Source organism: Pongo pygmaeus, chromosome 6, assembly GCF_028885625.2.
Source record: "Pongo pygmaeus isolate AG05252 chromosome 6, NHGRI_mPonPyg2-v2.0_pri, whole genome shotgun sequence".
Lineage (NCBI taxonomy): Eukaryota > Metazoa > Chordata > Mammalia > Primates > Hominidae > Pongo > Pongo pygmaeus.
This window is the reverse complement of record NC_072379.2, coordinates 140,354,611-140,381,652: the sequence shown is the minus strand read 5'-3', so window position 1 is coordinate 140,381,652 and position 27,042 is coordinate 140,354,611. Positions and strand designations below refer to the sequence as shown.

Sequence of the window (27,042 nt, the reverse complement as noted above, 5' to 3'; positions counted from 1 at the left end):
AGGTGGTAGGAAAAGAAACTTTAATGATTTCCTTTTCTCATTACCACCCGTGCCCTTGGTTCTGGCCGTGGTCTCCTCCATATACCCCTTTGTGCTTTGCGAAAGGAGGGAAGGGAGAGAGGGAGACACAGAGTGAATGACACATACTGGCATCCACTTAGAAGCCCAGAATCAGAGTTGTGCTAGTGTGGGAAGAAGCAGGGGCTGTGGGGCCACAGAGATCTTCAACACGGGGAGCCGAAAGCAGGGGCAGAGCTGGGGATGCAAGAATGCAGGCTGGGTCCCAGGCTGGGCTCCAGCTCTCATCTGCCACTCACTGGCCAGGTGACCTAGCACAACTTGACATGACTAGTTTTACCTGCTGACACAAGGAAGTGGAACTGGTTGGTCTCTAAAGTCCCTTTTATTTTGTATCTATGAGTCCAAGTTCAAGACAGAAAGCTCTTCATGAATTCATGTGTAATTCATACTCTACCTCCAAAAAGAATTTGAGATAGTTTATAACAGAAGTAGACAGACCCTTGGACTGTTCAAATAAAGACAACAAGAGGACGAGAAATCCCATGAAAGGGGAGATGATTAGAATAGGAACAGAAGGTAAGATGGGGTATTTTACTGAAGAATTGCTGCTCTATTGAGACAAAACCAAAATATTTTGTTTGTTACACACAATTCACTTTTCCTATATATTTGTTCCACAAATGTTTATTAAGAGCACAGACATTGTTCCCGACATTAGTGATACCTTAGGGAAGGTATCCCTTCACAAAAGCAGACAAAGTTCTGGAGATCATGCAGCATATATCTAAGTTCAGGGAGAGAGACAGTAAACAAATCCAGAATGTTAAAAACATTTCAGACACCTAGCACCCAAGCACCCATATCTCGGTTTCTGATACCTTTCTCTAATAAAAGGAAACAGCTCCTTGAAGAAATGGCTGATTCTAGGTCTAGGGCAGGAAATATATAAGATAAGCCTGCCAAAAACTAAGTGCCCCAACAAGCAAACAAACACAAAATAATCAAAACCAAAACCCACATTGATGAGGGTATCTCAAATGGGCACAGGAGCCAACAGAAAGCTCTCCCAATGGCCAAAGCTGTAACAATGAGAGCAACAAAAGAAGGTAGTATTGGATTAAACCCAAAGTGTAAGATAAATGCTCATCAGTCCACACTGGTATAAATGACTGAATAAATTAATAAATGGGGGAGAAGAGACAGACCTCCTCCCACGCAGAAGAATTCCAAATTACATAGCTACTCCATCCTACAGGAGCATCTCCATCGCAGCACTCTATCTTCACGCCCCATTCCTCGAGCGTGGGCTGCACGTGGTGACTTCCTTCCGAGGAAGTCACAGGAAATGGGGGAAAAATAATTTTACAGTGTGGAAACTTGAGAAACACGTGATCAGGACAACATCAACAGTCATAAATCATGTTGAAATAATGTGATGAAAACGGCATTTTACCTCTTCCTTCCCAAAACCCCTAACTCAGTCTAATCGTGAGAAAAACATCGGACAAGTTTCAACAGAAGAGCATTCCACAATATGCCTGACTAGTACTCTTTCAAACTGCCAAGATCGTCAAAAACAAGGAAAGTCTGAGAAACAGCTACAGCCAAGAGGAGCCTACGCAGACTCGAGAATGACGTGCAGTGCGGTGTCCTGAACGGGATCCTAGAACAGAAAAGGGCATCAGGTAAAAACTGAGGGAATTGGAGTCAGCTGGGGCCGTTGGCTAATAATAATGTACATATTTACTCATTAGTAATAACAAATGTATCATAATCATGCAACATGTTAATAATACAGGGAACAGGGTACAGTGGCAGAGGATACTATGGGAAGTCTACAATCTGCTCAATTTTTCTGTAAATCTAAAACTGTTCTAAAAAATAAGGTCTATTAAAAATCAAACAAACAGAGGGTCTAGAGGTCAGAGACGGAAGAAGTCAGAGATTCTCTCTCTTGCTGCCCTTGAATAAGCAAACTTCCCTGAGTTCTGCAGCTGCAAGGAAATGAATTCTGCCAACATTGGGATCTTGGAAGAGGGCCTCAAACATCAGATGAGAACCCAGCCCCAGCTGACGCCTTGATCACAGTTTTGTGGGACTTTCCACAGAAAATCCAGTTAAGCTGTACCTGGGATTCTGAACCATGTGATCTATGAAATAGTAAGTGTTTGTTGTTTTAAGCTCCTAAGAAATCAGCCAAAATGAAAACACCACAACCACAAACGTTTTTGGAAAATAAAGAGGGTGCTACTGAAAATTAAATAAAGTATAGAGCATGCCTGGGTGGCTGCATGAAACTGGGTGGTCAAGAAAGCCCTCTCTAAAAGGGTGGAACCTGAATGGGAAAAATGAGCCATCCACAAGGGATTACAAGGCAACACTATGGGCAAAGAGGTCAGCTCGCTCCAGGGCCTTGAAGTAAAACTTTGGGTGTTCCAGGGTAGAAAGGCAGCCAGTGTGGTGGGAGTGACCCGACTTTAGGGAAAGAAACAGAAAAGGAGGTGAGGGGCAGCATGAGCCCAATTACAAACAGCTTCTAAAGAGGTGTAAGGAGTTCAGATTTTAAGTTCAACTGGAAGCTATTGGACCACTGACAGTGGATGACTGACATATCTGATTTATGGTTTTAAATAAAATTATGCTAACTGCTCTGTGAAGGACTGATTGCAGGGTGGCCAGAGTGGAGTCAGGGCGTCTAGAGAGGAGGCTCCAGCATTAGCTTAGACAAAAGATCATGGAGCCTTAGACCTGATTCAGGGAGGAGGAGGTGATGGATGTCTTCCAGGGAGTGTGGGAGGGTGTGTGAGAGGGGTCTTGATGGGGTAGGGCATACATTGATGTTTACGCTCATCTTGGGGATCCGTATCCACGAAGCAGTACTGAGGTGCACCCAGCAAGGGAATCACATGAACTCATAGCAGTCACGTGCTCCCTTGCCTGCAGTCTTTCCCCGGTGGCATCCTGTTCCTGAGCTTTGGAATGTCACTGGTGATTCATCAGGCACACAAATGGTGTTGTGCCAGTCTGCGCGAGATTTTCCCCTGAAGGCCCCGCCAAAGGGAAAACTGGATCCCACTTGCCACCCCTGGCCTCCTGGCTGAGCAAAGCTGCCCCACTTAATTAATCATCTCCTCGGGGCTGAGCGTTCATTAAACAATTTGTTGCTAATTCTTTCCCAGGGTGCAGGGTGCCCCTACTTTGACCAGGAAATAGTTAAATCTGGAACAGAAAAGTGCCCAGCACAGGCCATCTTCCTTCATATTGGAAGAGAGAAGAGGTTGGGAATAGAATTCTTCCATTTTCACGTTGGCCTTGGCAGTTTCCTCTGAAGTCACCTGCAATTTCATCCCTGAACTCTAGCCTCCAAATTTACCTTCTTCATTCTTGCTGTGTCTTCCTGCTGTACCTGCTCCACATCCATGCCTGGCCAGCTCCAGGCACTGCCGATGTTGTCCCCCCACCCTTCTCACTTGTAGCCTCATTTTGCCCCTCAGGCTCCTGCCAGTGCTCAGTTATAGATGCCTGCAACCTGAGCCTGGGTGAAAGCTAAGGCCACGGGGCCTTTCTGTCCCACTGGGTGATAACTCTCTATGGTTCGAGTGGCTGATTGTTCTGCTTTATCCATGAGGTGGCTGTCACAGGTGGCTTACTCTCCAAGTTCTTCAACAGGCCAACCCCTAAAGATTAACTCCTAGAGAGCAGGGATTGGCCAGGTTCTGAGAGGGGTGGTGCTGACACGTCTCTTTGACATACAGCGTTCTAGAGGTCAAGGCATCATTTTTGGGTTGATGCCCCAGGCTCTCAGTTTGCTCTATCTGCTGAGCAAGGAAGGGGGAAGCGCGGCTTCTGTTCTAATCTGCTCCTTCCCTAGTCCCTAGCTCACAGTCAGCAGATGGCAGCTGCCTGGGACTTCTGGACTCCCATAGCTGTGTCTAACCCAGTTGGAAAGAACCCTAACTAGAGAAGAGAGGGAGTGCCCTCCCACCCCTGAGAGAGTCATCTTCAAGAAAGACCACACTTCGAGGGACCAGCTCTTAGTGGCTTTGTTCTTCAGCCCCTTCTGTTAGTGCCTAGTGGTGCCCACAAGGTATGTGGACATCCGTTTTTTCCCCAGACTCTTTCAGGAAGACATGGCTTTATCTATGGACACAGGTAACAACGCACCAGGACAAATAAGAAGGCGACCTGATCTGTGGATGAGATGGGTTTGCTCCAACCTGGATGGTGCCGCAGTCAGCAAGAGGCAGTTTTTGGAACAGCAGCTTGCCCAAACCTTTCTGTGATGCTAACACTGTATCTTAAAGGATGGTTTTGCCACTTAAAAAATAGATTGCATGTCCCCAAGAAAGCAGATATACCTGGGACCCTCAGTAGTAAAAGCTTGGATGAGCTTTCCCAGTAATAATCGAGGCCCCGTCTCAGCCCTGCCCTATCTCTTGCAGCATAAAGTACGGAGAAATAGTCCTTAAAAGCTGGAGTTAAAAAAAAAAAGCATGAAAGGTCTTGGCCAACCAGTTCATCCCTAGTACCATAAAATATTAGTGCTAGAAAGAACTGGAAAGTTCATCTCTTCCACTAGTTCCCAACTCTGGCTGTACATTAAGATCACCCCCAGAAGTTCCACTTGGGTGGGTCTGGAGTGGGGTTCCAGCATTAGTATTTTTTTAAAAGCTCTCCAGGTGATTAAAGTGCAGTGGTTGAGAACCACTGCCTGGACAAAGGTAAGCAAGGCTCTCACTCATTCACCCTATAGAAAGGGGCCTCTGACTCCTAATTGAGCCCAGGGGCATTCAGAGGTCTTCCCCAGAGCCCTGGGCTTTTGGGAGGTGCCTCAGCACGGTTCAAGGGCAGGGGTCCAGGCACAGTTAAATCCCTCACTGCCCCACACTCCATCTTGGGAGGGTGCTCACCAAGGTCTCAGTTAAGTGGGATATAGCCCAATGACCCTACCACAGTCACATCTATTGGTCAACCACTGTCACCCAATTCTGTCCCTTTATTGTTTGACCAGTGATGTGTTCCCTGTCTGGAAAAGATAAGCCAGCGAATTACACAATCTCTTTCTCTGGAAGCTGACTTCAACAGGCCAGAGGGAAGTTATCAAAGAGTTGAAAAGTCCTGGAGATGTAGCACCTGGGGAGGATCTGAACCTTGTGCCTGGCATGAGGAGAGGGGAGAATGGAAAACCATATGCAGGAGCCTCAAATGCCATCAAAGAGGTGGAGATGAAAGAGAGCTGGCCCCCAGGGCTCACTGGATTCCTTATCTGCCCAAGGCCTGTTTGCTCAGCTTTTCTTGGATTCCTGGGAGACCTCTCTAGAGCCTTAGGAAAGCCTTGTTTTACCAGAGCCTGCCTTTATATATCCAAAAGAGTCTTAGAGAGAACACTCACTACAAACAGAACTGCCCCACTTTTATCTTTTTACATTTTGGGGGGGCTACATAAGATTTGGATTGCAAAGGGAAAACCAAAAAAGCTTCCATTGCTAAAATATAGTGTGGAAATCATGAAGCCAGTTTGATTCCTTGTTTCACTGAAGGGGATGCTGAGGCACAGAGCAGGGAAGCGTGCCTGGTTTTGTCAGCCTCTGTCTCTATGGGAGACCAGAAGGAGGAGTGTGGAAACTACTAGACAGAGCCACCACGTCCCTCTCCCTCCCCTAGCCTCTGCCATAACCACAGGTGTGGGGCTCACTGAGGAGGCAGCTCTGGCATGGGGCATCCTGACTCTAATAGCAGAGGGTTTTCTTTAGCCCTGAGTGATTTTTCCTTGGAAAGACCCTGCTTGTCTTTGGCACAGAATGGCTGTGTTTCAAGGGAATAAGGGTGGACCTTCAGTAAATTCAGAACTCAAGCCAAATCCCACAGCTCACTAGCCCCCAAGATCACTCCATACACCTAGAGCGATGAACTCCTCCTGTCCCTAGCTTGACCTGCAGATAAAGAGCCAGCATGGCTGTCTCCTTCACCCTCTGCCCCTGTTCAGAAACCCAGAGCCTGGTGGCTCACAGAAGGGACCTGAGTTGGGTGTTTGCTCCAGGTGCCTAAATTCTAACTGACATTTGTTTCTAAATGCAGGACTTACTTTTATTTCTTTCCATAAACATTTCTTTTTTCTTTTTCTTTTCCTTTTCTTTTTTTTTTTTTTTTTGAGATGGAGTCTTGCTCTGTTGCCAAGTTTGGAGTGCAGTGGCACGATCTTGGCTCACTGCAACCTCTGCCTGCCAGGTTCAAGCAATTCTCCTGCCTCAGCCTCCCAAGTGGCTGGGACTACAGGCATGCACTACCATGCCTGGCTAATTTTTTTTTTTTTTTTTTTTTTTTTTTTTTTTTAGTAGAGACAGGGTTTTACCAAGCTGGCCAGGCTGGTCTCAAACTCCTGACCTCGTGATCCGCCCGCCTTGGCCTCCCAAAGTGCTGGCCTCCCATGAGTCACAATATTTCTAATTTCCTCTGTCTAGGCCCCAATCCCCCTCTACTGAGCCCCACACAATCCATCCATCTACCTTTGTCTGAGGGGTAGATGGTGATGGATATACCCAGTGGTCAACTTCAGCTTGGGACTGAGACTCAAACCAGGAGACCAAAAAGCACAGTTTAGCTCTTACAGGGAAAGAAGAGGCACAAGAGGAGTGGACTCACTGTTACTTCCCATGGACTGGACCCCTATTCCCACATAGCTGTGCAGTTCTCCTTATGTAGAATCCCTTTAGAGGGACACTGGAGTGGTCCTATGCACATGACAGTAAAATAATAGAGTAAGAGAGACAGATATAAGAGAGGGTCTAGTCCTGCCCCACCCCCACCTTACTTGAAAGGGGAGCAGCTTCAGGACCCATAAGTCAGAGGTGAAGATAGACTTTTGGACGGAAAGTGCCCAGATAGCACCTGCTTCCAGCTTCCCACACTAATGCCCAGGGCCTGCGTATAATGAAATGCCCAAGTACTTCCTGGGCTCACGCTTGTTCCAGGTCTGATATCTTTATCTGCCGTAACCACCCGTCTCATGATCATCTCCATAAGTGTCTTTCTTCCACACAGGCAGTCAGATCTGAGCAGAAGGTGAGGACCGTGTCTTATTTTCCTTTGTATCCCCAACAGCTGGTGCAGTGGCGAGGAGCTAAAAGCAACTCAAGAAGTGCTTGTGAACCAATGGATGAGTGAATGAGAACCCCAGTCACGTCATGGTCCCCTCTGCTGTGCCCTCTGGCCATTCTCCCCAAATTGTGGTAAACAGGACCCTGTCCACTGCCACCCACAAGCCGAGCCTGCAACCTTACCTCCCATGAGGAAGAGCAGCCCTGCCACGTACTGCATAAGGCCTCGGTCCCAGCAGCAGCCCAGCACGCCGATGATCCAGCCAAAGAGGATGATGGCCACCGCCATGCCCATGAAGCCAGCCGTCATTCTGCGCAGGTCTGTGGGGAAGCAGGCGAGCAACAGTCAGCAGCAGAGCCTGGGATTGAGGGCCAGGGTATACCCCAGCCCTGGGGTGGGTGCGGAGAGGGAGGGGCCCTCCAGGAGCAGGAAGGCAACCTGCCCTTCTCAGATAGAAGCACACAATCTTTGCAGAGGGAGGAGCCCCTGTGGTGACTCTATCCTTGTGTGCACAAACAGGCCACATCAGTTTGGCTCCTAAGCACAGGGACAGATCATCACAATATCGTGGCCGTTTCTTCTATGCCTCCTTTGTGCCAGGCATAGTGCTGCCTACCTATATATCTGTCTCAACCTTCTGAGACAGGTACTATCTTTATTCCTATTTGCAAAATGCAGCAACTTGCTGAAAGGCACACAGCTAGTAAGTGGTAGAACAGAGACTGGAACCCAGACCTGTCCAGCACTCCCAGCTTCCAAACACAGCATCACTTAGCCTGTCCAAGGAGCTGAGAACCAGAGAAATGGGCTGCTGGATCTGGGTAGTCAGGCTGCACCTGCCAAGCTCTCCTGGTCTCACTAGGAGGTTGCATGTGAGGGAAAGCTAACATCATAGGGGGTCTGGTGTTCTGTTCCTTCAACTCCAAGCTGGCTCCCGGGCTTAGCTTTCCCTGCATGCAGGGCTGCAGGAGGAGAGCCACACTTCCTGCTCTCCTCTAAGCTCCAGAGCAGACCCCTTTCTTGCACTTGCTTCAGCTCCTCTACCCCCTGGGTCAACCCCGCTTTCTGAGTCAGGCCCTTCTCTCTTCCACACCTGGCTGACCCATCAGCTCCAGGAGGAAGAGGGTTGTCTGGAAAGGCAGTATTTTTAGCAGAAGGGAGAGGGCAGAGCTGTTGCCATGGCTCAGTTGGCCACTCAACATCTGGCTTGGCTTCCTCCCCAGCTCCCACCCCTGCCCTCCTGCACCCAGAGGCAGCCAGAGCAGTTCTCAACCCCCCTACCCTTCCACGTGCCCACCGCACCCCAACCCCCACCAGCTCCGGGTACACTTTCCTCATCCATCACCCCTTCTCTAGAGCTCAACCTTCTGATCCTCTGGTCATGCCACCCACTCTTCTACCCTTCACCAACACCCACCACAGCTCCCTGGGCCCTCTCTCCACCCACCCACATCTGAGCCTGTGCCCTAGGCCCACCAGTGGGGCTCCACACAGGAGCAAAGCTATTTATCCTGCCTCTGCCCCAGGGTCTGTGCTCCCCAGGGGGTTGCAGAACAGCCTGGAGGACCCTTGGGCGTCCCTCTCTGTCAAAGGGAAGTGCCTGAAGCAAACCACATCCACACCCTGTGCAAGCACACCAGCTGCTGCCTGCCTGGACAATCTTTTCTCAACCCTGAGAAACAAACACCCCACAGATCTCTTTGGAGAACACCTCAGAGACCACATACCTCAAAAGGTGTCCAGGTCCCATCCCCTCCATTCCTCTCTCTCACTCCAGCCACCCCATGGGGAACCCCAGCAGAGCAAACAGAAAGACATATGGTACACTTTGGCTTAAGACCCCTCTGTAGAGGGATCCAGACCACCCTTCTTGTCCTGACATTGACCATCAGACACTGACAGCCCCCGGCCAGGGAGGAAGTTGGCCAGGGAGTGGGGAGAGACGGGGCATAGGAGGGGAACAGCAGCAGACCCTTCCCTCTGGTGAAGAGGGGCCTAAAGAGGAAGGAGGACAGGGCTCCAGTCACAGAGGCAGAGATCTTTGAGAGCCACAGGGCAGGTTCCTGCTCTACTACGGCCGCCCTTGTCTGCCCTGGCTGACCCAGGATGCCTGCCCCAGCCAGGTAGAAGTGATGCTTACAGTCACTTGTGGGAACTGCCCAGGGTTCCTGATTATCATGCAGCACTGTACCCCCTGCTCATATTACCATATGTGTCAGATGGAACTGCTGAAAGCATCGTTTGATCACAATAGAAGCTTGTGAGCCCAGCGGCCTGCGTGGGCAGCCACAGCCAGTCAGAGAAGGGAAGGAGCACTCCTGCCCCTTCTTATTGAACCATCTGGGCTGTCCTCTCCCTCCATCTCCCCAAATGCTGTCTCCCTGACCACCAGCCCTATACCTTAGTCCCTGCTTTCCCCACCACCACAAGAGACTCTGGAGTGACCGAGGCCTGAGCTGCCTTCTCAGTAGAGAATGGTCCCCACTTGACATGTGATCCCATTTGGATCATCTCCTGGAAACGGGATACTCTTTACTACCAATGCTTCTACTCCCCATCATCTTCGAGGGCAAAAAGGTGGTGGGAAGAGGAAAAGAGAGAACAGCTTATTTTCAATGAAAAGAAGGTTTCCCTGTAAGGGGCCTATACTTTCTTAAACAGAATGTATAGTTTTGGATTTTGCGTTTAAGTATTTAATCCATTTTGAGTTTATTTTTGTACTTGGTGAGAGACAGGGGCCTAGTTTCATTCCTCTGCATATGAGTATCCAGTCTTTCCATTTACCGAAGCACCATTTACTGAAGAGGATGTCCTTCCCCCAGTGTATGTTGCTGCCTTTGTTGAAAATCAATTGGCTATAAATATGTGGATTTCTGGGTTCTCTGTTTCATTGATTCATGTGTTTTTATACCAAAATCATGCTAAGTGTCTTTCAATGAATGAATAAAGAAAATGTGTTACATATACACAATGGAATACTGTTCTGCCATGAAAGGGATGAAATGTTGTCATTTGCAGCATCCTGGATGGAACTGGAGGTCATTATGTCAAGTGAAATAAGCCAGGCCACAGAAAGACAAATATTGCATGTTCTCACTCATATATGAGAGCTAAAAATGTTGGTCTAATCAAAGTAGAGAGTAGAATAATGGTTACCAGAGGCTGGGATGGGTATGGACAAAGATTGGTTAATGGGCACAAACATACAGTTAGAAGAAATAAGTTCTAATGTTTGATAGCAGAGTAGGGTAACTACAGTTACCAACAATGTATTGTGTACTTCAAAATAGCTGGAAAAGAGGGCTTGGAATGTTTCCAACACCAAGAAACGATAAATGCTCAAGGTGATGGATATTCTCAATACCCCGACTTGATCATTATATATTCTATGCATTTATCAGAATATCACATGTACCCACAAAATGTACAAAAATCATATACTGATAAAAATAAACAAACAAACAGGAGGTATAAAGGGTCAGCACATTCATCTTCTGGGCCCTTCTCTTTTCGGTGTGTGGAGGTTTCTTTCTAGGAGAAATCCTATCCCATTTGGCAACACTACACAGGACAACTTTGCAGAGCCCCACCTTGCTGGAGACCCAGCTCTCACCTGGCCTTGCTCATTGGAAGGCCTGTGCTGTTCCCCAGGCTCTGCAGACGCCAGGGAGCAAAGGTTCTGCCTGGGGGAATTAAGTGGAAAATGGGTCAATAAGAGATGTCCACCTTGGCCACGGATGGGAAAGTGGGCTGGGCAGAAAAACAAAATGGAAATGCAAATCAGAAAAAGAGGGAAGGTGAGAATTGTTGGAGGACGAGAACAAAGTGTTTTACTTAGAAGAAAACAGAGGAAAAGGCAGAACAGCAGCAAAATGAAGGCAATAATCCCTCTTCCAAAAGTCTGTGTTCCAGGTCGGGGAGAGGCTGTTGTCCTCTAACACAGACTAGGTACTCTTTGCCTCCTCCCAAAGGGCTTTGTCAACAGAAGCTGAGGGTTGTGCTAAGTTGTTGATCTGGAAACAAGAATGAAAACCAAAGGCCAGGCCTGTGTATTTCCACTGACCTGGAAAGATTTTCACATCACCCTGAAAACCTTATTTTGCCAGAGCCGTGCATGAACAGCTCGTTACTTTGTCCTTAGACCTATGTGGTAACTCAGGGAAGCTGCAACAACAACTTATAAGGTAGATAGGACAAGAAATATTCCAGTTCTACAGATGAGGAGAGCAATATCCAAAGAAGTTACATAATTTATTGACAAATAATCTCAAAACCAGTGTACTACAAGAAGAGTGAGTTGCATTCTTGAGTTACATGAGAAGATAATGCAATTAAAGATGTTCTGGGTTATAATGGCAGATTGAAAAAAATGTGTCTAGCATTTCCTCCTCCTAAACCAAGCCAGACTACAGTTAAGGGATTTCTTAGAAAGACAGAAGTCTTCGAGGATGGGGAAAATAGAAAAGAAGACAGGGATGACAACAACAAAAGTCTGCAGGGCTGACGGACGCTGTCCTAAAGAGTCAAAATTGGACCTAAAGAGTCAAATCTAAAGTCAGTATCAGAGAAGCTAAAAACCAACTTGTGGAATCCCCAAAAGGCTCATGAACTGGCACCAACAGGTCCATTTGGATCTGGTTGTTAAGCAGAAGAAAGGGAAATAAAACAGGGATTTGGTGGAAGTTATTTAAGATGGATCTAGATTCCTACATCGCCTTGGCCACTCCGTATCACTGCGGGATTCCTCTCTCCCTTGACTCCTGGAATCAGGGTACAAGGGGGTCATAAAACACAGTCCTTAGGTTTGGAGATCAACAGGTGAGGGTCAGTCAGCTCAGCTGAGGGTCAGGGTATTGTACTGAAGTTCACTACAGCACCCTGATGGAGTTACAGACTGTGTGCATATGGATGTTGAGTTTTAGCATTGATCCCACCTCTCTTCTACTTGGCTCTCAGACCCGCTGCCAGGGCTTTGCCCTCCAGCCTAGAGACTGGGAGAGGACTTTCTGGGGATGACCAGCACAGAGGAAAGACCTACAGACACTAGCAGTGTCCCAGAATCCGCCCCTCAGGCCCCTCTACAATGAAGCCCCCGTTGAACTGGGGTTCATTCAGTGCCTGCAGGCATTTTTCAACATGAGCAGACAAGTAACCGTCTCCATATATCTGAGAAAAGCCCATGAATGGGGAGAAAAACAACTTGCAGAAACAAGTTACAGGGAGAAGAAAAAAATTTTCAAAATTATTTTTGATATCCGCAGAGAGACAAGAGAAGAAAGATATTGCCTCTGTGAAACAAAAACAGAATACTATTAAAAAAGAACTAGGTGGGGGAACAAAAAGAATACCTGAAATAAAATAGTGGGGCCAAAACGTATGAAACTTATATACTCAATTCTAACTTATGTATTAATAGTCCTGCCATGTTCCAAAAAAGACTTAAGGAGGCTTACAAAATGCACACAGTAGAGTGGGATAAAAATAGTGATGCAGGGCCGGGTGTGGTGGCTTATGCCTGTAATCCCAGCACGTTGGGAGGCCGAGGCAGGCAGATCACCTGAGGTCAGGCGTTCAAGACCAGCCTGGCCAACATGGTGAAACCCTGTCTCTACTAAAAATACAAAATTAGCCGGGCATGGTGGCACGCCCCGGTAATCATAGCTACTCGGAAGGCTGAGGCAGGGAGAATCGCTTGAACCCAGGAGGTGGAGGTTGCAGTGAGCCGATATCATGCCACTGCACTCCAGCCTGGGCGACAGTGAGACTCCGTCTCAAAAAAAAAAAAAAAAAAGATGCAGTGAAGGAGAGAAAAAAGAAAGAAAAGGAAGATGAGGCCAGATATCACATTCACACACAAAACTTGGCCCATGAGGTCTTCAGGAAGGTTATTCTATCCCATATTTGCACTTAAAGGAATTAGACATTATTTCCGTTGTTTAAAAAATCTTTGTTGCTTTTTATTTGCACTTGAGTAAGTCCTGATTGCTTCTCTGCCCAAGGAAAGGCCTGTGCATGTATTCCTGCCCATCCTCGTTAACCTACGCGTCAATCTCCTCTCTTTAGGGGTAAGAAACTGCCTTTTTATTTCTTTGTGATTGCTAACTGTGCCCATAGCAGTATTTTGTACTCAGGAACATATATATAGCTTGTATTTCTTTCCCCATCTCTTCCTGCCTTTTTAGAAAAGAAAAAGAAACGAACAAGGAGGAAACCCTAACTTCTGAGGCCTTGGAAAAATATGATGTGGGACTGGCCTAAGAATAATCCCCTTGGAAAGAGCCCAGAATGGTGAGTTTGACTCTGCAGGCAAAGGCCAAGATAGAGAAAAATCTCCTCACGAACCATGTCGGGCTTGAGTCCATTATCTGTATTCCATGACCCTAATGTTTAACATTCTAATTTTTGAAATGAAAGGTGCATTTATGCATTTTGTTGAATTGAGTTCAGCGTGGTGGAAAGGAGTGGGCAGAGGGAGGTTGATAATGAGGGAAGGTGGAGGAGGAAAGGCGAGGAGAACCATTAAATAGAACCAGAAAAAAGCTGTTCTCCCTCATGGAAAAATTTTGATTTTGAAGTTTACACTCCTATTAACATTTAAATGCATAAGTATTGCTTGCAACTCTACACAGGAAACCAGGATATCTGCATTTAAATAAACACCACTTAGAGAAAGAAAATATATGGGCTGAATGTCTTTCTATTTGCTCTTTAAAGACCTTGCACAAATAATGATGATGATTGGAATTTTTTTTCATGGAAAAAAAAAACCAGAAATGGTGAGGGTAAGTATGCATTAGACCTTGTTGCGATGGTAACTACTGGGGCTAGAGAAAGAAGCACACCAATACCGCTGGATTCATGGTCCCAGCAGCCAGTGCCTGTAGTGCTGCACTGCAGCTGGAGGCCAGCAGGGCCGTGGTCCTCTGATGGCCACATGGGCACCTCTTGGGGAGGTCTGCTGGAAATTCTCCCTTCTGCATGATAGGAACACACGGCCTGGGTTACAAAGCAGGAGGGTGTTAGCTGCCCTGAGAGCCGGACATTCATTCACAAATTAATCAAGCCCTTAAAAATCAAGGTTACAGGAATTGAAGGGCACAGCAAAGTGGTGAGGGCAGAACTCAAGTGTTTTTGCCCCAAAGGATCAGTCGGTCTGGGAAGTAAGAGGTGGAGAGAGAGAGAATCTCCAATGAACCTGCTAGCCATGGGATCAACCAGGACAAGCGAATTCAAAGGATAGGGAAGATTCCAGGGCCCAATCACTGCACACCAACCACCTCTGAAGGAAGTGGGGGTTTTAATTCTAGGAAGCCATATAGAGATGCAACTGGCAGCAACAGGAGAAATCAGGCTATTCCCATTCAAATCCTGGCTCTTCCACAGCCGGGGTGCTGGGAACTCAAGCCAATTAGTCCCCGTCTCTGGGTCTGTTTCCACATGTGTAAATGAAGGTTATGACAATACCTACTTCAAAGAGCTGTTAAGAGGATTAAATAAGTAAATATGTGTAAACTGCTTAGAATAGTACCTGGCACAATGCTAGAGCTATATAAGTGTAAATAGAAATAGAAGTCACCTAAATTAAAGCAATTCTCATTTTTTCATGCACTACTACATCCCTTGAACTTGCCACACATGAGCACACAAGGCGCTGAGTAACGTGTTGGGATATGCCCCTAATTAAGGATTTGGGACCCAGATAAAGCAGAGTTCTGGAAGCTGTTCTCATGCTTTTCAGGCACCTGGAGAGGCCAAGGTGAAGGCATTACTTCTTAATTTATTGATACTGAGCTGCATCCACCCCAGGGGGCTAGTACTGCCTATCCTCCAAGGACCAAAACAGCTGGAGGCTAAAGCAGCTAATAGCAGAGGCGCCTGTGGCTACAGAGGCTGTTTGAACCCTGGGCTCTGGCAGTAAGCACTGCACTGATCTGGAAGGAAAAGACATGGGGCAGGACTGAGACTCTGCTGGGAAAGCATCAATGATTTAGTTAAGAAGAACTAAAACAGCGAATTCCATAATGGGAGGTTTTGCCTATGACTTTCTTCTAGGGTGTAAGTTGGTTCAGCATCATAATGTAGTTATATATTTTTCACCTTTTTAACTGACAGATAACATTTTATGTTTTTATCATGTACAACATGATGTTTTGAAGTACATATACAAAATGGAATGGTTAAATCTAGCTCATCAACAAATGAACTCACACAGTTATCACTTTTATGGGAGGAGCACATAACAGCTACTCTTTATGTATTTTTCAAGAATACAATATATCACTATTAACAATAGTCACCTTATTGTACAATAGATCTCTTGAAATTTACTTCTCCTATCTAACTGTAATTATGTATCCTTTGACCAACATCTCCCCATACCCTCCTAACCTCTAACCACACCAACCTCTGGTAACCACTGTTCTATTCTCTATTTCTATGTGATCAACTTTTTAGATTCCACATATGAGTGAGATCATGCAGCACTTGTGTTTCTGTGCCTGGCTTAACACAGTGTCCTCCAGGTTCATCTATGTTGTTGCAAATGGCAGGATTTCATTCTTTTGTATGGCTGAATAATATTCTATTGTATGAATGTGTGTGTGTATATATATATATTACATTTTCTTTATCCATTCATCCATTGGTGGACACTCAGGTGATATGATTCCACATCTTAGCTACAGTGAATAATCTGAATCAGCATGAAAATGCAGATATCTCATTAACATACTGATTTCAATTTCTTTGGGTATATAGTCAGTGTGGAATTGCCGGATTCTATGGCAGTTCTATTTTTAGTTTTCTGAGGAACCTCCATATGGTTCTCCATAATGGCTGTACTAATTTCATTCCCACCAAGAGTGTATAAGGGTTCCCTTTCTCCATTTGCAGTACTTGTTATCCTTTGTCTTTGTTATAGTAGACACTCCAACTGAGGTGAGATGGTATCTCATTGTGGTTTTGTTACCAGCAGTGAATCCAGCGGGTCTACAGCAAACTCAATCCTTGCCTCCTTGGAGGAAAGAATTCAGCTGAAAGGCAGAAGTAGGTTTAAGGCAGAGGAAGAGACCAAGGCAAGTTTTAGAACAGGAATGAGAGTTTAGTGAAAAGTTTTACAGCAGGGGTGAAAGGAAGCAAAGTACACTTGGAACAAGGCCTAGCAGGCAACTTGAGAGATCCAAGCACCCTGCTTGTCCCTTGAGATGGGGCTTTATACACTGGCATGGTTCCAGGGTTTCCATTTCTCCCTCCTTGATTTTTCCCTTAGAGTAGCTGTCCACATGCACAGTGGCCTGCCAGCACTTGGGAGGGGCTGCACACATAGTGTGTTTACTAAAGTTGTGCACATCTTCACTTGAGGCATTTTTCCCTTACGTGGTCTAGCATTTTTAGAGGAAGGTCATATACCAGTTAAACACTGCCATTTTGCCTGTTAGTATGAATGCTTGAGCCTGCTCACCCAACTCCTGAGATCTTATTGGGAAGCTGCTGTTCACCAGCTTCAGCTGTTTTCTTTTTCTTTTCTTTTTTTTTTTTTTTTTTGAGGTGAAGTCTCACTTTTGTTGCCCAGGCTGGAGTGCAATGGCGCAATCTCGGCTCACCACAACCTCTGCCTCCCGGGTTCAAGCAATTCTCCTGCCTCAGCCTCCCAAGTAGCTAGGATAACAGGCATGTGCCACCACGCCCAGCTAATTTTTTTTTTTTTTGTATTTTTAGTAGAGACAGGCTTTCGCCATGTTGGTCAGGCTAGGTGTTTTCTATCTACTGGGAGACTGTCTTTCCCTGGCACCAGCTATGATCAATTATTATTTTATTAATAGATAGTTAACAACTGACTGACCATCACCTGATGGTCACCTGGCATTCATAGGGAGCCCTCTCCTGTCCTGGTCATGTCTGCCTAACTACCTACTCTAACAGTTTTAATTTGCATTTCCCTGATGATAGTGATATTGAGCATTTTTGTATATACCTGTTGGCCATCTGTATTGTCTTCTTTTGAGAAATGTCTATTCAAAGCTTCTGCCCATTTTTAAATTGAATTATTTGTTTGTTTTATTATTGGGTTGTTTGAGTTTCTTATATATTTTGGATATTAATCCCTTGTCAGATGTATAGTTTGTAGCTATTTTCTCCTATTCTACAGATTGTTACTTCACTCTGTTGATGGTTTCCTTTACTGTACAGAAGCTTTTTAGTTTGATCCCATTTGTCTATTTTTGCTTTTGTTGCCTGTGCTTTTGAGGTCTTATATAAAAAAAAAATCCTTGCCCAGACCAACGTCATGAAACATTTCCCCTGTTTTCCTCCAGTAGTTTCATAGTTTCAAGGCCTATGTTTAAGTCTTTAATCCATTTTGAGTTAATTTTTGAATATAGGGAGAGATAAGGTTCTAATTGAATTCTGCTGCATGTAGATATTCAGTTTTCCCAACAGCATTTACTGAAGAGACTGTCGTTTCCCTATTGTGTGTTCTTGACATCTTTGTTGAAAATCAGTTGGCTGTAAATGTGTGGATTTATTTCTGGTCTCTCTATTCTGTTCCATTGGTCTGTTTTTATGCCAGTACCATGCTGTTTTGATTACTATAGTTTTGTAGTATATTTTGAATTCAGGAAGTATGACATCTCCAACTTGCTTCTATTTGCTCAGGAGCGTTTTGACTATTTGGGGTCTTCTGTCATTCCATACAAATTTTAGAATTGCTTTTTGTATTTCTGTGAAGAATGTCTTTGGTATTTTGATAGGGGATTGCATTGAATTCTATAGATTGCTTTGGGTAGGTATGAACATTTTAACAATATAAATTATTCCAGTCCATGAACGTGGAATATCTTTCAGTTATTAGTGTCTTCTTCAATTTCTTTCACCAGTGTTTTATAGTTTTCATTGCAGAGATCTTTCACCCCTTTGGGTAAATGTACTCCTAAGTGTTTAAATTTTTTGTAGCGACTGTACTGTACTTGATTTCTTTTTCAAACAGTTTACTATTAGTGTATAGAAATGCTACCAGTTTTTGTATGTTGATTTTGTAACTTGCAACTTTATTAGTTATAATAAATACAGTATTCGTTTATTAGTTATAATAAATATAGCTTTTTAATGGAGTGTTTAGGGTTTTCTCTCTATATAACTACATAATGTAGTTATACTTAATAATTATTCTTATGTCAAAATAAGATAGTTTTTATGTTTCCATGAAAAAGTACATGAGTTGGGGCTTTGATCCCTAAAAGGCCCTTCAGAACTGTCCTCTGCCTCTCCCTGCATCACCGTCTTTCTCTAAGCCCCCCATGCTTCAGTCACAACAAGCTGCCATTCCCTTCCCTCTTTCCCTGATGACACTGTGCTCTCTGCCAACATGGGTCCCCACTGGCTCCATCTGTCAAGTTTCTCATCATCCTTGCAGAGTTCCCTAAAAAGTAAATGTCTCTGGGAAACTTCCATGGTACTTTAGTAGACACTCACATCCAGTCCTTGGGGTTCCTGGAGCAGTTGGTTGATATCACTATCACATCTTTTTATAATTATTTATGTCTCTCTCTCACCAATAAATTTAAGCTTGTTGAGGGTTGCATTCATGTTTGGTTTGTTTTGTCTTTCTAGTCTCCAGAGCACTGCCTGACATAAGCAGGTGCTCACTAAATATTTATTTGCTAAGTGAGATCACCATTCACCATTCCACTCTGCAACAATTGCTAAAACTGTATGCACCGTGGCATAGTGTAGGGTGAGGTGAGCAGATCCACTTCAGTGACTCAAATATAATTGCAACTTAAAGCCAATTTTTCTCTTCTCCAATCTCATTTTTTAAAGCCAGCATTAACTATCACTTAATAATTAAACATAGTTTTTATTGTCTACAGTGAAAACATCAACATGGGGCCAGATTCCAGATGACACACAGCAATAAAGTTTAATGAGCACATATGATAGCCCACAGATTAGGAACCCAACAGACATTTCTGCACTGTCCCTCCCCCAAGTCAGGAAGAGATAGTGGGGGAAGGTAGTTTCTGTGGAAACAAGAAGTGGTTTCTGGGTCAGAAGACAGGCTTGACACTTCCTCCTCCTCAATCCTACCTCCGGATCAGAGAGCTGCTCTAAATAGGGATATTATGTGAGGCTGACATATACAAATCAAATCCATTGTCAAAACAATGAAAGAAAAATTGCAAAATTTGTACTCGCCTGATGAAAGCTAGGTCAGCTGGTAACACAAGTGCCTGGAGGGAAGAAAGAAGGGGGTAAAACGCAGGACCAAGAGGCAGAGTCGCAAACCCAAAACTCACAAGAATGGCTCCTTTCTCGCTGCTAAGCCAACAGCAGAAAATGCAGAAGGGAAGGATGAAAGGAAACTGCAGCTCAGCCAACCAGGTGTGCTTAGGTAGGCCCAGCTTGGAGTCTGGTTCTCTGTCCTCTGGCTGTCTTTACTAACGAAGACAAGCTAGGTTGGTACAATCTGCTACCCCACCCAAAAGAAGCTTCCATTTCTCCTTCCCTATATCACACATCACTGAGAGCTATGCAGAGTGCAAAGTGCAGGAATTTGGGGTTGCTTGGCAAGAATGTTCCCCCAGAGGGTTACTACAAAACAATTAGAAGAGGGGAGCTTTAAAACACATGGGTACCCTAGAGGGTGTTAGCCAACCCAGAAAAACGTTGCAGGTGCCTGAGATTTGGCTGATGGCAAAGGATTTGAAAAGCCTGGGAAAGGGGAAGATAAATAGGAATTAACACTGATTATGCATTTACTAAGTGCAGGCATGTGTTGAGCAATTTGCATAGCACATGTCAATTCATCCTCCCAACGACTATATAAGGTAGGCGCTATTTTTCTCATTTTGTAGGTTTGGAAATTGAGACAATGGGATTTTAGTTGGTCAAGGTCACACAGCCAGTAACAGGCAGCTCTGGGAAGGTGTCTTGGTCTGTCCACGCCCTTTCTATTCCTCAGAGCTTTTCATGATCCGTGCCACTTCAAACCCTAGAAGGGAACTGGACATTCAATCAAATGTAATGGAATATTATTCAGCTATTAAAAGTACTCTTTTGAAGAGCATGGGGAAAATTCATAAGAGAATATTAAATGAAGAATAATGCACAAGCCTACATTTATGACCCCCATCTGAGTACTGTGGGTGTATCTCTGTGCTGCCATGCATGTCTACCCACGTGGGAAAAGCAAAGGAAAAGTACACCAAATGTTAACAGAGAGGCTTTTTTGGGTTGTGATATTTTGGGTTTTGTTTGTTCTTTTCTACAATAAGGATGTGTTACTTTAACAATCAGCTTTTGAGTTATTTGAGAGATGTGAGCTTTATTGTTTTTAAAAAATTCCAAGCACAGATCATGAGGCAAGCTGCACTAACTGGAGCTCTGATGGAAGAGAGGCCTGGCTACCGATTGCATCTCATAAGTTTTGTCTTTTAAAAGACATACTGCCACTAAATATTTTCTTTTTACAGTGAAAGCTACAGACCTGCCATGCTCCTCTTTGGCCAACAGTGTGCATGTACTGTGGAGATGTTCACCTTTGGAGGCCTGAGCTTCCTTTACTTGGCAGCTCCAGCGCAGGCCAACACTGGCTGATTGCCAGGGAGGAGGAATGGGGCTCTAAGGTGTCATGGCCACCATTGCCTTTTTTGCACGTGATGCTTTCAGTGACGTGTGCCTGGTTCCCTGAGTACCTGTTGTCTGACTATATCTCATACTTTAGTGGCAAGGCACTGTGGGACCATGCTGGAATCTCAAACAAAACTTATACAAATGTTGAGGTCAGGCATGTGGTGGCTCACACCTGTAATCCCAGCACTTTGGGAGGCCAAGGTGGGTGGATCATCTGAGGTCAGGAGTTCAAGACCAGCCTGACCAACATGGTGAAACCACATCTTTACTAAAAATACAAAAAAAAAAAATTAGCTGGGCATGGTGGCATGCAGCTATAATCCCACTTACTCGGGAGGCTAAGGCAGGAGAATCAGTTGAACCCAAGAGGTGGAGGTTGCAGTGAGCCGAGATCGTGCCACCGCACTCCAGCCTGGGTGACAGAACAAGACTCCATTTAAAAAAAAACAAACAAATGTCACTATAGAAATCTTCTTACTCAAATCTGCCCCTTTAACTACTGAGGTCCATGGGAACAAAGCACCGTAATTTGTTTGAACAGCATGACAGCATGGGAAGAACAAACAAACAAATACTGAACTTAAGGCTAGAAGACCAGCATCTGAGTCCTCGTTCTGCACATCCTGGTTGGAAAGCGTTGTATATGTCACAACCAAACTCTTAGTTCTGAGCCCTCAAAGCTGAGAACAATAGATGGCAAGCCCCTCCTCCTCCTCCGTATTCTAAAGCTGAAGAGTCTAATATGGTAGCCACCAGCTCATGTGGGTGTAGAGCACTTGAATTGATACAGGCTGTAAGTGTAAAATACGTACCAGATGTCAAAGACTCAGCATGACTTTTTGTAAAATACCTCAATAGTAATTGTTTATATTGATTGCATGTTGATATGAGAATATCTAGATATATTGGATTAAATAAAATATATTATGGGCTGGGCCTGCTGGCTCACGCCTGTAATCCCAGCACTTTGGGAGGCCAAGGCAGGCCAGATCACCTGAGGTCAGGAGTTCAAGACCAGCCTGGCCAACATGGAGAAACCCTGTCTCTACTAAAAATACAAAATTAGCCAGGTACCTGTAATCCCAGCTGCTTGGGAGGCTGAGGCAAGAGAATCACCGGAACTTGGAAGGCGGAGGTTACAGTGAGCCGAGATCGCACCACTGCACTCCAGCCTGGGTGACAGAGTGAGACTCCATCGCAAAATAAATAAATAACTAATGAAAATAAATTTTATCTGTTTCTTTTTGTGTCTATAAGGTGGCTAATAGAACATTTTAAGTTACACATGCGGTTTGCACGATATTTCCATGGGACAGCACTGTTCTAAAGAGAGGTGTGAGACCTTGTGCAGAGCTTGCTACAAAGTGCCCCAACCTAGTTCTGCAACTCATAGTGCACTCGCCACCTTCAGTTTACATATAACAAGAGACCCTGGAGATTGAGGCAGAAGGTGGGTAAGTGACAGTTTCTTGCATTTCTATTCTCTCCCCATGGGAACTTCCCCACTCCAGACACCAGCACCTCTCAAGCTGGTGTTAGCTGGCTCAAGAACAGAAAAAGGCCCTCAAGAGAACCACACAGACAGCTGTGTGCAGGTACTCTAGAATTTAGAGGACACAGGGGAGGGTGCCTAGCTGCGGCCTGAAACAATAAGGGCAGAGGCTGTTTCATGCTGCCTGTGGCAACAGAGCCAAGACAGGCTGTGTGTGGGGAAGGATCCAGTGGTTTCTGCATGTGCTAAGCGGATGCCAATGAAGACTAAAGCGCCTTGAAAAGACTCCGTCCTATAGCTTTGCCCATTAGTGTACGATCACACCAACAAGAAGAGTCTCCATGGTGGGGTAGCACCAGAAATGGGAGGTGAAGGGGGAGCAGAACCAGCTCAGCTGGAAGGTGTCCTCCCCACATCGGGAGACAATCAATGGTGCAACACCAATTCCTGCAAATCTTTCCCAAAGGAATCCCAAAAGTCCTGTACAAGAGAGGGAGAGCCAGCCTTTGGGCCCCACCACATGGAGGGCCCGGAGAGCAATAACACCAAGCAAGTCAGAGCCTTGGCCTTTTACCTGTCCTCCTTTCACCAACCCCAGCTCTGGAGGAGCCAGAAGTAATAGGGTTAACAGGAAGCAGGTAGAATCATAAAAATAAAGAAGCTGAACAGATCTCTTTCCGTATTGCAGGTTTCTAAGAAAATGTCAAGCCCAAGCTGGGAAAGGGAGAGGACATAAACTAAATATTAATATAAGACTGAGGTTCCGATATTAGATCTGAATCAAATTTTAATACCTACAAATAAAAGCTTATGAACATGTGACAATTTACCCCCAAATCTATGGAGTCTCCCATAGATATCACCTAGGACTGGATATGGCAGCTCAGCAAGGATGGGCTTAAAAGGTTGTAGTGAGAAAAAAAAAAAGTTGTAGGTACAGTCTTTTAAATAAATTGTTTACAGATGACCTTATGCAAGTCATATCCGAGACAAGAATGATATGATGATGATGATGATGATGATGATGATAGTGATGATGATAAAGCTAGGATTTCTGATGTGCTAGGCATGTTCTAAGTATTTTCTATACATTGTCACATTTAAATCCTCCCCCAGAATTGATGAGCTTTTCATTTCCCTTTTACCCATGAGATCATAAGGAACTTGCCCCAAGCAGACAGATTAGAAGCAGCAGAACTAGGGTGAGAATCTTGGTCTGACTCCAAGGCCCATGCTTTTAATCGCTGTGCTCTGTGGCCTCCTAGAGTCATTGATCAGATGAGATCTGTGAAAGCCCTTTGTAAACTGTAAAGTGCTACCACAAATGCCAGTGATCATTTGTGTTCACTGCCATGCTACGAGGCAGAGGAACAAATACAAGGCTCAGTGGGTATGACTGGTATCATCCAATGTGTATTTAATAGGTGCAGGATATACCAGTCTTTACAAACAAAGTGGAAATGTGAGAGTAGCAACTTATTTTTTTCCCTAAAAAAATCTTTAAATTCTAAAAGTCTAGCAAATTCTGCTTTCTAATTTAGAAGTATGATGGAGAAGGGGCCTAAAGAGTATGTTCTTACCTCCATCCACATATGAGCAAGGATGTTTTCCAAAGCCCATTGCATAGGAGGGCAGGATCAAGCAATATGGCAGGAAAAATGAGGGTTTAGGGGTAGTGAGGACTAAAGGATACTGGTGGCTGCTGTCCTGAGAACAGGAGATAGCCTCTGATTCCTTCTTCTAGTTCTTTATAGAAGCAGGTTAATTTCTGTGTTCACCTGTCTAATTTCTGACATGGGAATGACATTCCTTGCTACCTGAAAGTTAGGAGGTAGACCAGATGACTCTGCCCCAGTAGTTGTGATTCTCAATGCCATGTATGTATGCAGTATGCCAGCCTGTATTTATCTCAAGAGATGGAGCAAAATGTGCAAACTAAGAGAACGTTATTTAAACACTAATAATACATCATGGAGCCATTTTTGAGGAAGGCTGAGGAACCATAAATCAAATCAATGGTAACAGGTTTGTGTGCCTCCCACAAAGCTGGGAGTCATTGTGCCTGAGGTAACAGAGCCTTCTCCCCTCCCTCCTTCAAAGGCAGTGCTTCCTTCTCTCCACTCGTTCCCTCTCCTGTTAAGGAGATGCTTGTTAGTAACCTGTAAAGAGTGAGTGGGCTCGGTCGACTTCTACTTTCCCCTGTGCCTTTCTCTGTAGCTCTATTGACTTATTTTTGAAGGCTATGTTGACCCAGGCTTTTTTTAGCAGGTGGTTAAAGCTCATTCAAATAAAGATCTTGCCAAGAAAAGAAACTCCGTAGAAGGAAACTAAAGTCGGTATCTTACCTCTCACTTGAAAAAAAGTTCCATCAACAGAAATTCCCTCTTTGGGTTCATCCTAAATTCATTTATTTATTCATTCAATGCATGTTTCTCAAGCAGCTGCTGTGTGCAAGAGGTGAAGCAGTGGACCTAACTGAATTACTGGCTCCATTAAACATACTTTCCAGAGAAAGACACAAACTACATGCATATTCATATATATGAGCATGTGGCGGGGGCGGGGGCAGTGATAAATGCTATGAGAAAAAATTAAGTAGGTTGGGGGATGAGCTGTAATGAAGTACATGTAGGAGAGTTGCTATTTAACATATGGAGGTCAAGAAAGCGCTCTCAATAAGGTGACATCTAAGCAGACACCTGAGGAAGGGAGGGAACGGGTATGTGAATGTCTGGGGGAAGAGTATTCCAGGTAAAGGGAACAGCAGATGCAAAGGCACCAAGGCAGGAGTCTGCTTATCATATTTGATGAATAGGAGAAAGAGTAAATGTTCTATATACTCCTGTGTAATGGGTTTTGTTTTTTTTTTTTGCCTCGTAATTATTATAACATGCTGACTTACAGCCACATAATAGATCATAGTGATCTGTTAGAAACAAAGATATGCTTGCTGTAACCAGCCAGCTAAGTTCTCTTTCTGGGAATAAATACATGTTCCAATTTTCCATCCTGATGACTAGAGAAGGGGATAGAGATTTTTGTTCAATTAAACTGCTTTTAATGAGGAATTCACTTGGTCAATCACTCACCAGGGACTCCATATGCCATGCTTAGAGCTTGGATTTCATCCCGAAGGCTGTGGCGAGCCACTGAAGGAGTCTAAGCTAGGGAGAAGCTGGTTAGGTTTTTGTTTTCTCTAGAAAGATGACCATGGCTGCAGAGTGGAGTTCTGACTGGGAGGAAGAAAGTCTTAGAGACAAGACAATCCCATAAATGATGAAAACCTGCAGTATAGCAGAGAGCAGGGTTGAAAGGTTGAATTCAGGGGATAGTAAAACAGTCAAACTGATGGGAATTAGTGATCAATTGAATATGACAGAAGGGGAAAGATGAGCCACTGATGACTCACAGGATTCTGGTTTGGATGATGGGGAAAATGATATCCTTGGTGATATCCTTGACCAAGATACAGACTCAAAGAGACCTAGAGTGTTGCCTTTCTTTTGGGGTTTCTTTTTCTTTCTTTTTTTTGGAGGGGCATGATGGAAAGCATGGATGGGGCCAGGCACGGTGGCTCACATCTATAATCCCAGCACTTTGGGAGGCCAAGGTGGGCGGATCACTTGAGGTGATCAAGAGTTCAAGACCGGCCTGGTCAACATAGTGAAAGCCCATCTCTACTAAAAATACAAAAAAATTAGTTGGGCATGGTGGCTCATGCCTGTAATCCCAGCTATTCGGTAGGCTGAGGCAGGATAATCACTTGAACCTGGGAGACAGAGGTTGCAGTGAGCCAGGATTGTGCCACTGTACTCCAGCCTAGGCAACAGAGTGAGACTTCTTCTAAAAAATAAATAAATAAATAAATAAATAAAAATAGCACGGAAAGACAAATCTCATAAGAGAAGAGAAATTTGTCAAGTTTAATTCGTTAAGTGCCTAATACACACCTAATTGGAAATGCCCTTTATGGCACTGGCTGTACAAGTCTAGCACATAGGGGAGCAATTACTGCTTGAGATACTGACTTGAAAATCATGTAGTTAAAGCTGTAGGATTGAATGCCTGCTTTCTGAGAAATGGAACATAAAGTGAGAAGATAAGAAGGGTGAGGACAGAATTTGAATACCGGCATTTAAGGGATAAGAAGAAGAAGAGAAGGAGAATGAACCCAGATGACCTAAAAGTGTAGGGCAAACCTAGCATAAGGGACACCATGGAAGTGAAGGAACTAACAGGTTTCACTGATGGCTAATGTTACTGAGATCAAATAAGATATAAGATCATAAAACCTTCAACTGCAATTTGCTGAGTGCCTATTGTGTGCCAGGCATTGTGCTAATGATAGGAAGCACGGTTTCTACTACAGCATGTTTTTTTCCTGCGTGGCCCCTACTAGATTTATAACTAGAAGAGGTCCCTTGTGACCTTGTCAAGGGCTCTTTTAGTGGAAGTCAATTTCATTGGGTTACTGGGGATGAGTGGGAGGTAAGGAAGTGAAAGTCACTCCTAACTAGTATGCTTTCAAGTAGCCTGGCTGGAGAGAAGAGGAGGGAAATGGAGCAGCAGTGAGTGTGGATGGAACACAGAGTCAGGGAGGACTTCTCTTTTTTATAAAGGATGTAAGACTTAAGTATATGTCTATGAAGAGGAGAAAGACTTAGCAGAGAGGATGAACCTAATACCCAGGACTTAACCTTTCCCATGCTCTGAATCTCATCCAAGTCAATATAGCAGACCACAGGCAAACTGAGGGAAACTCTTCCTGGTTCTACTTGATAAACGTGGACAGCAGAGTTCAG

General features: G+C 44.7%; 1 protein-coding gene across 1 annotated transcript in view; it reads right to left on the bottom strand.

Annotated features, from left to right (window-relative positions):
* The window catches only part of TMEM178B (transmembrane protein 178B), a 404,397-nt gene that overhangs the window by 35,139 nt on the left and 342,216 nt on the right, over nucleotides 1–27,042 (bottom strand). Inside the window, exon 3 of the mRNA XM_054496829.2 lies at nucleotides 7,302–7,439. Coding sequence (XP_054352804.1) covers nucleotides 7,302–7,439 — 138 coding nt within the window. The remainder of the gene's footprint in view (nucleotides 1–7,301; nucleotides 7,440–27,042) is intronic.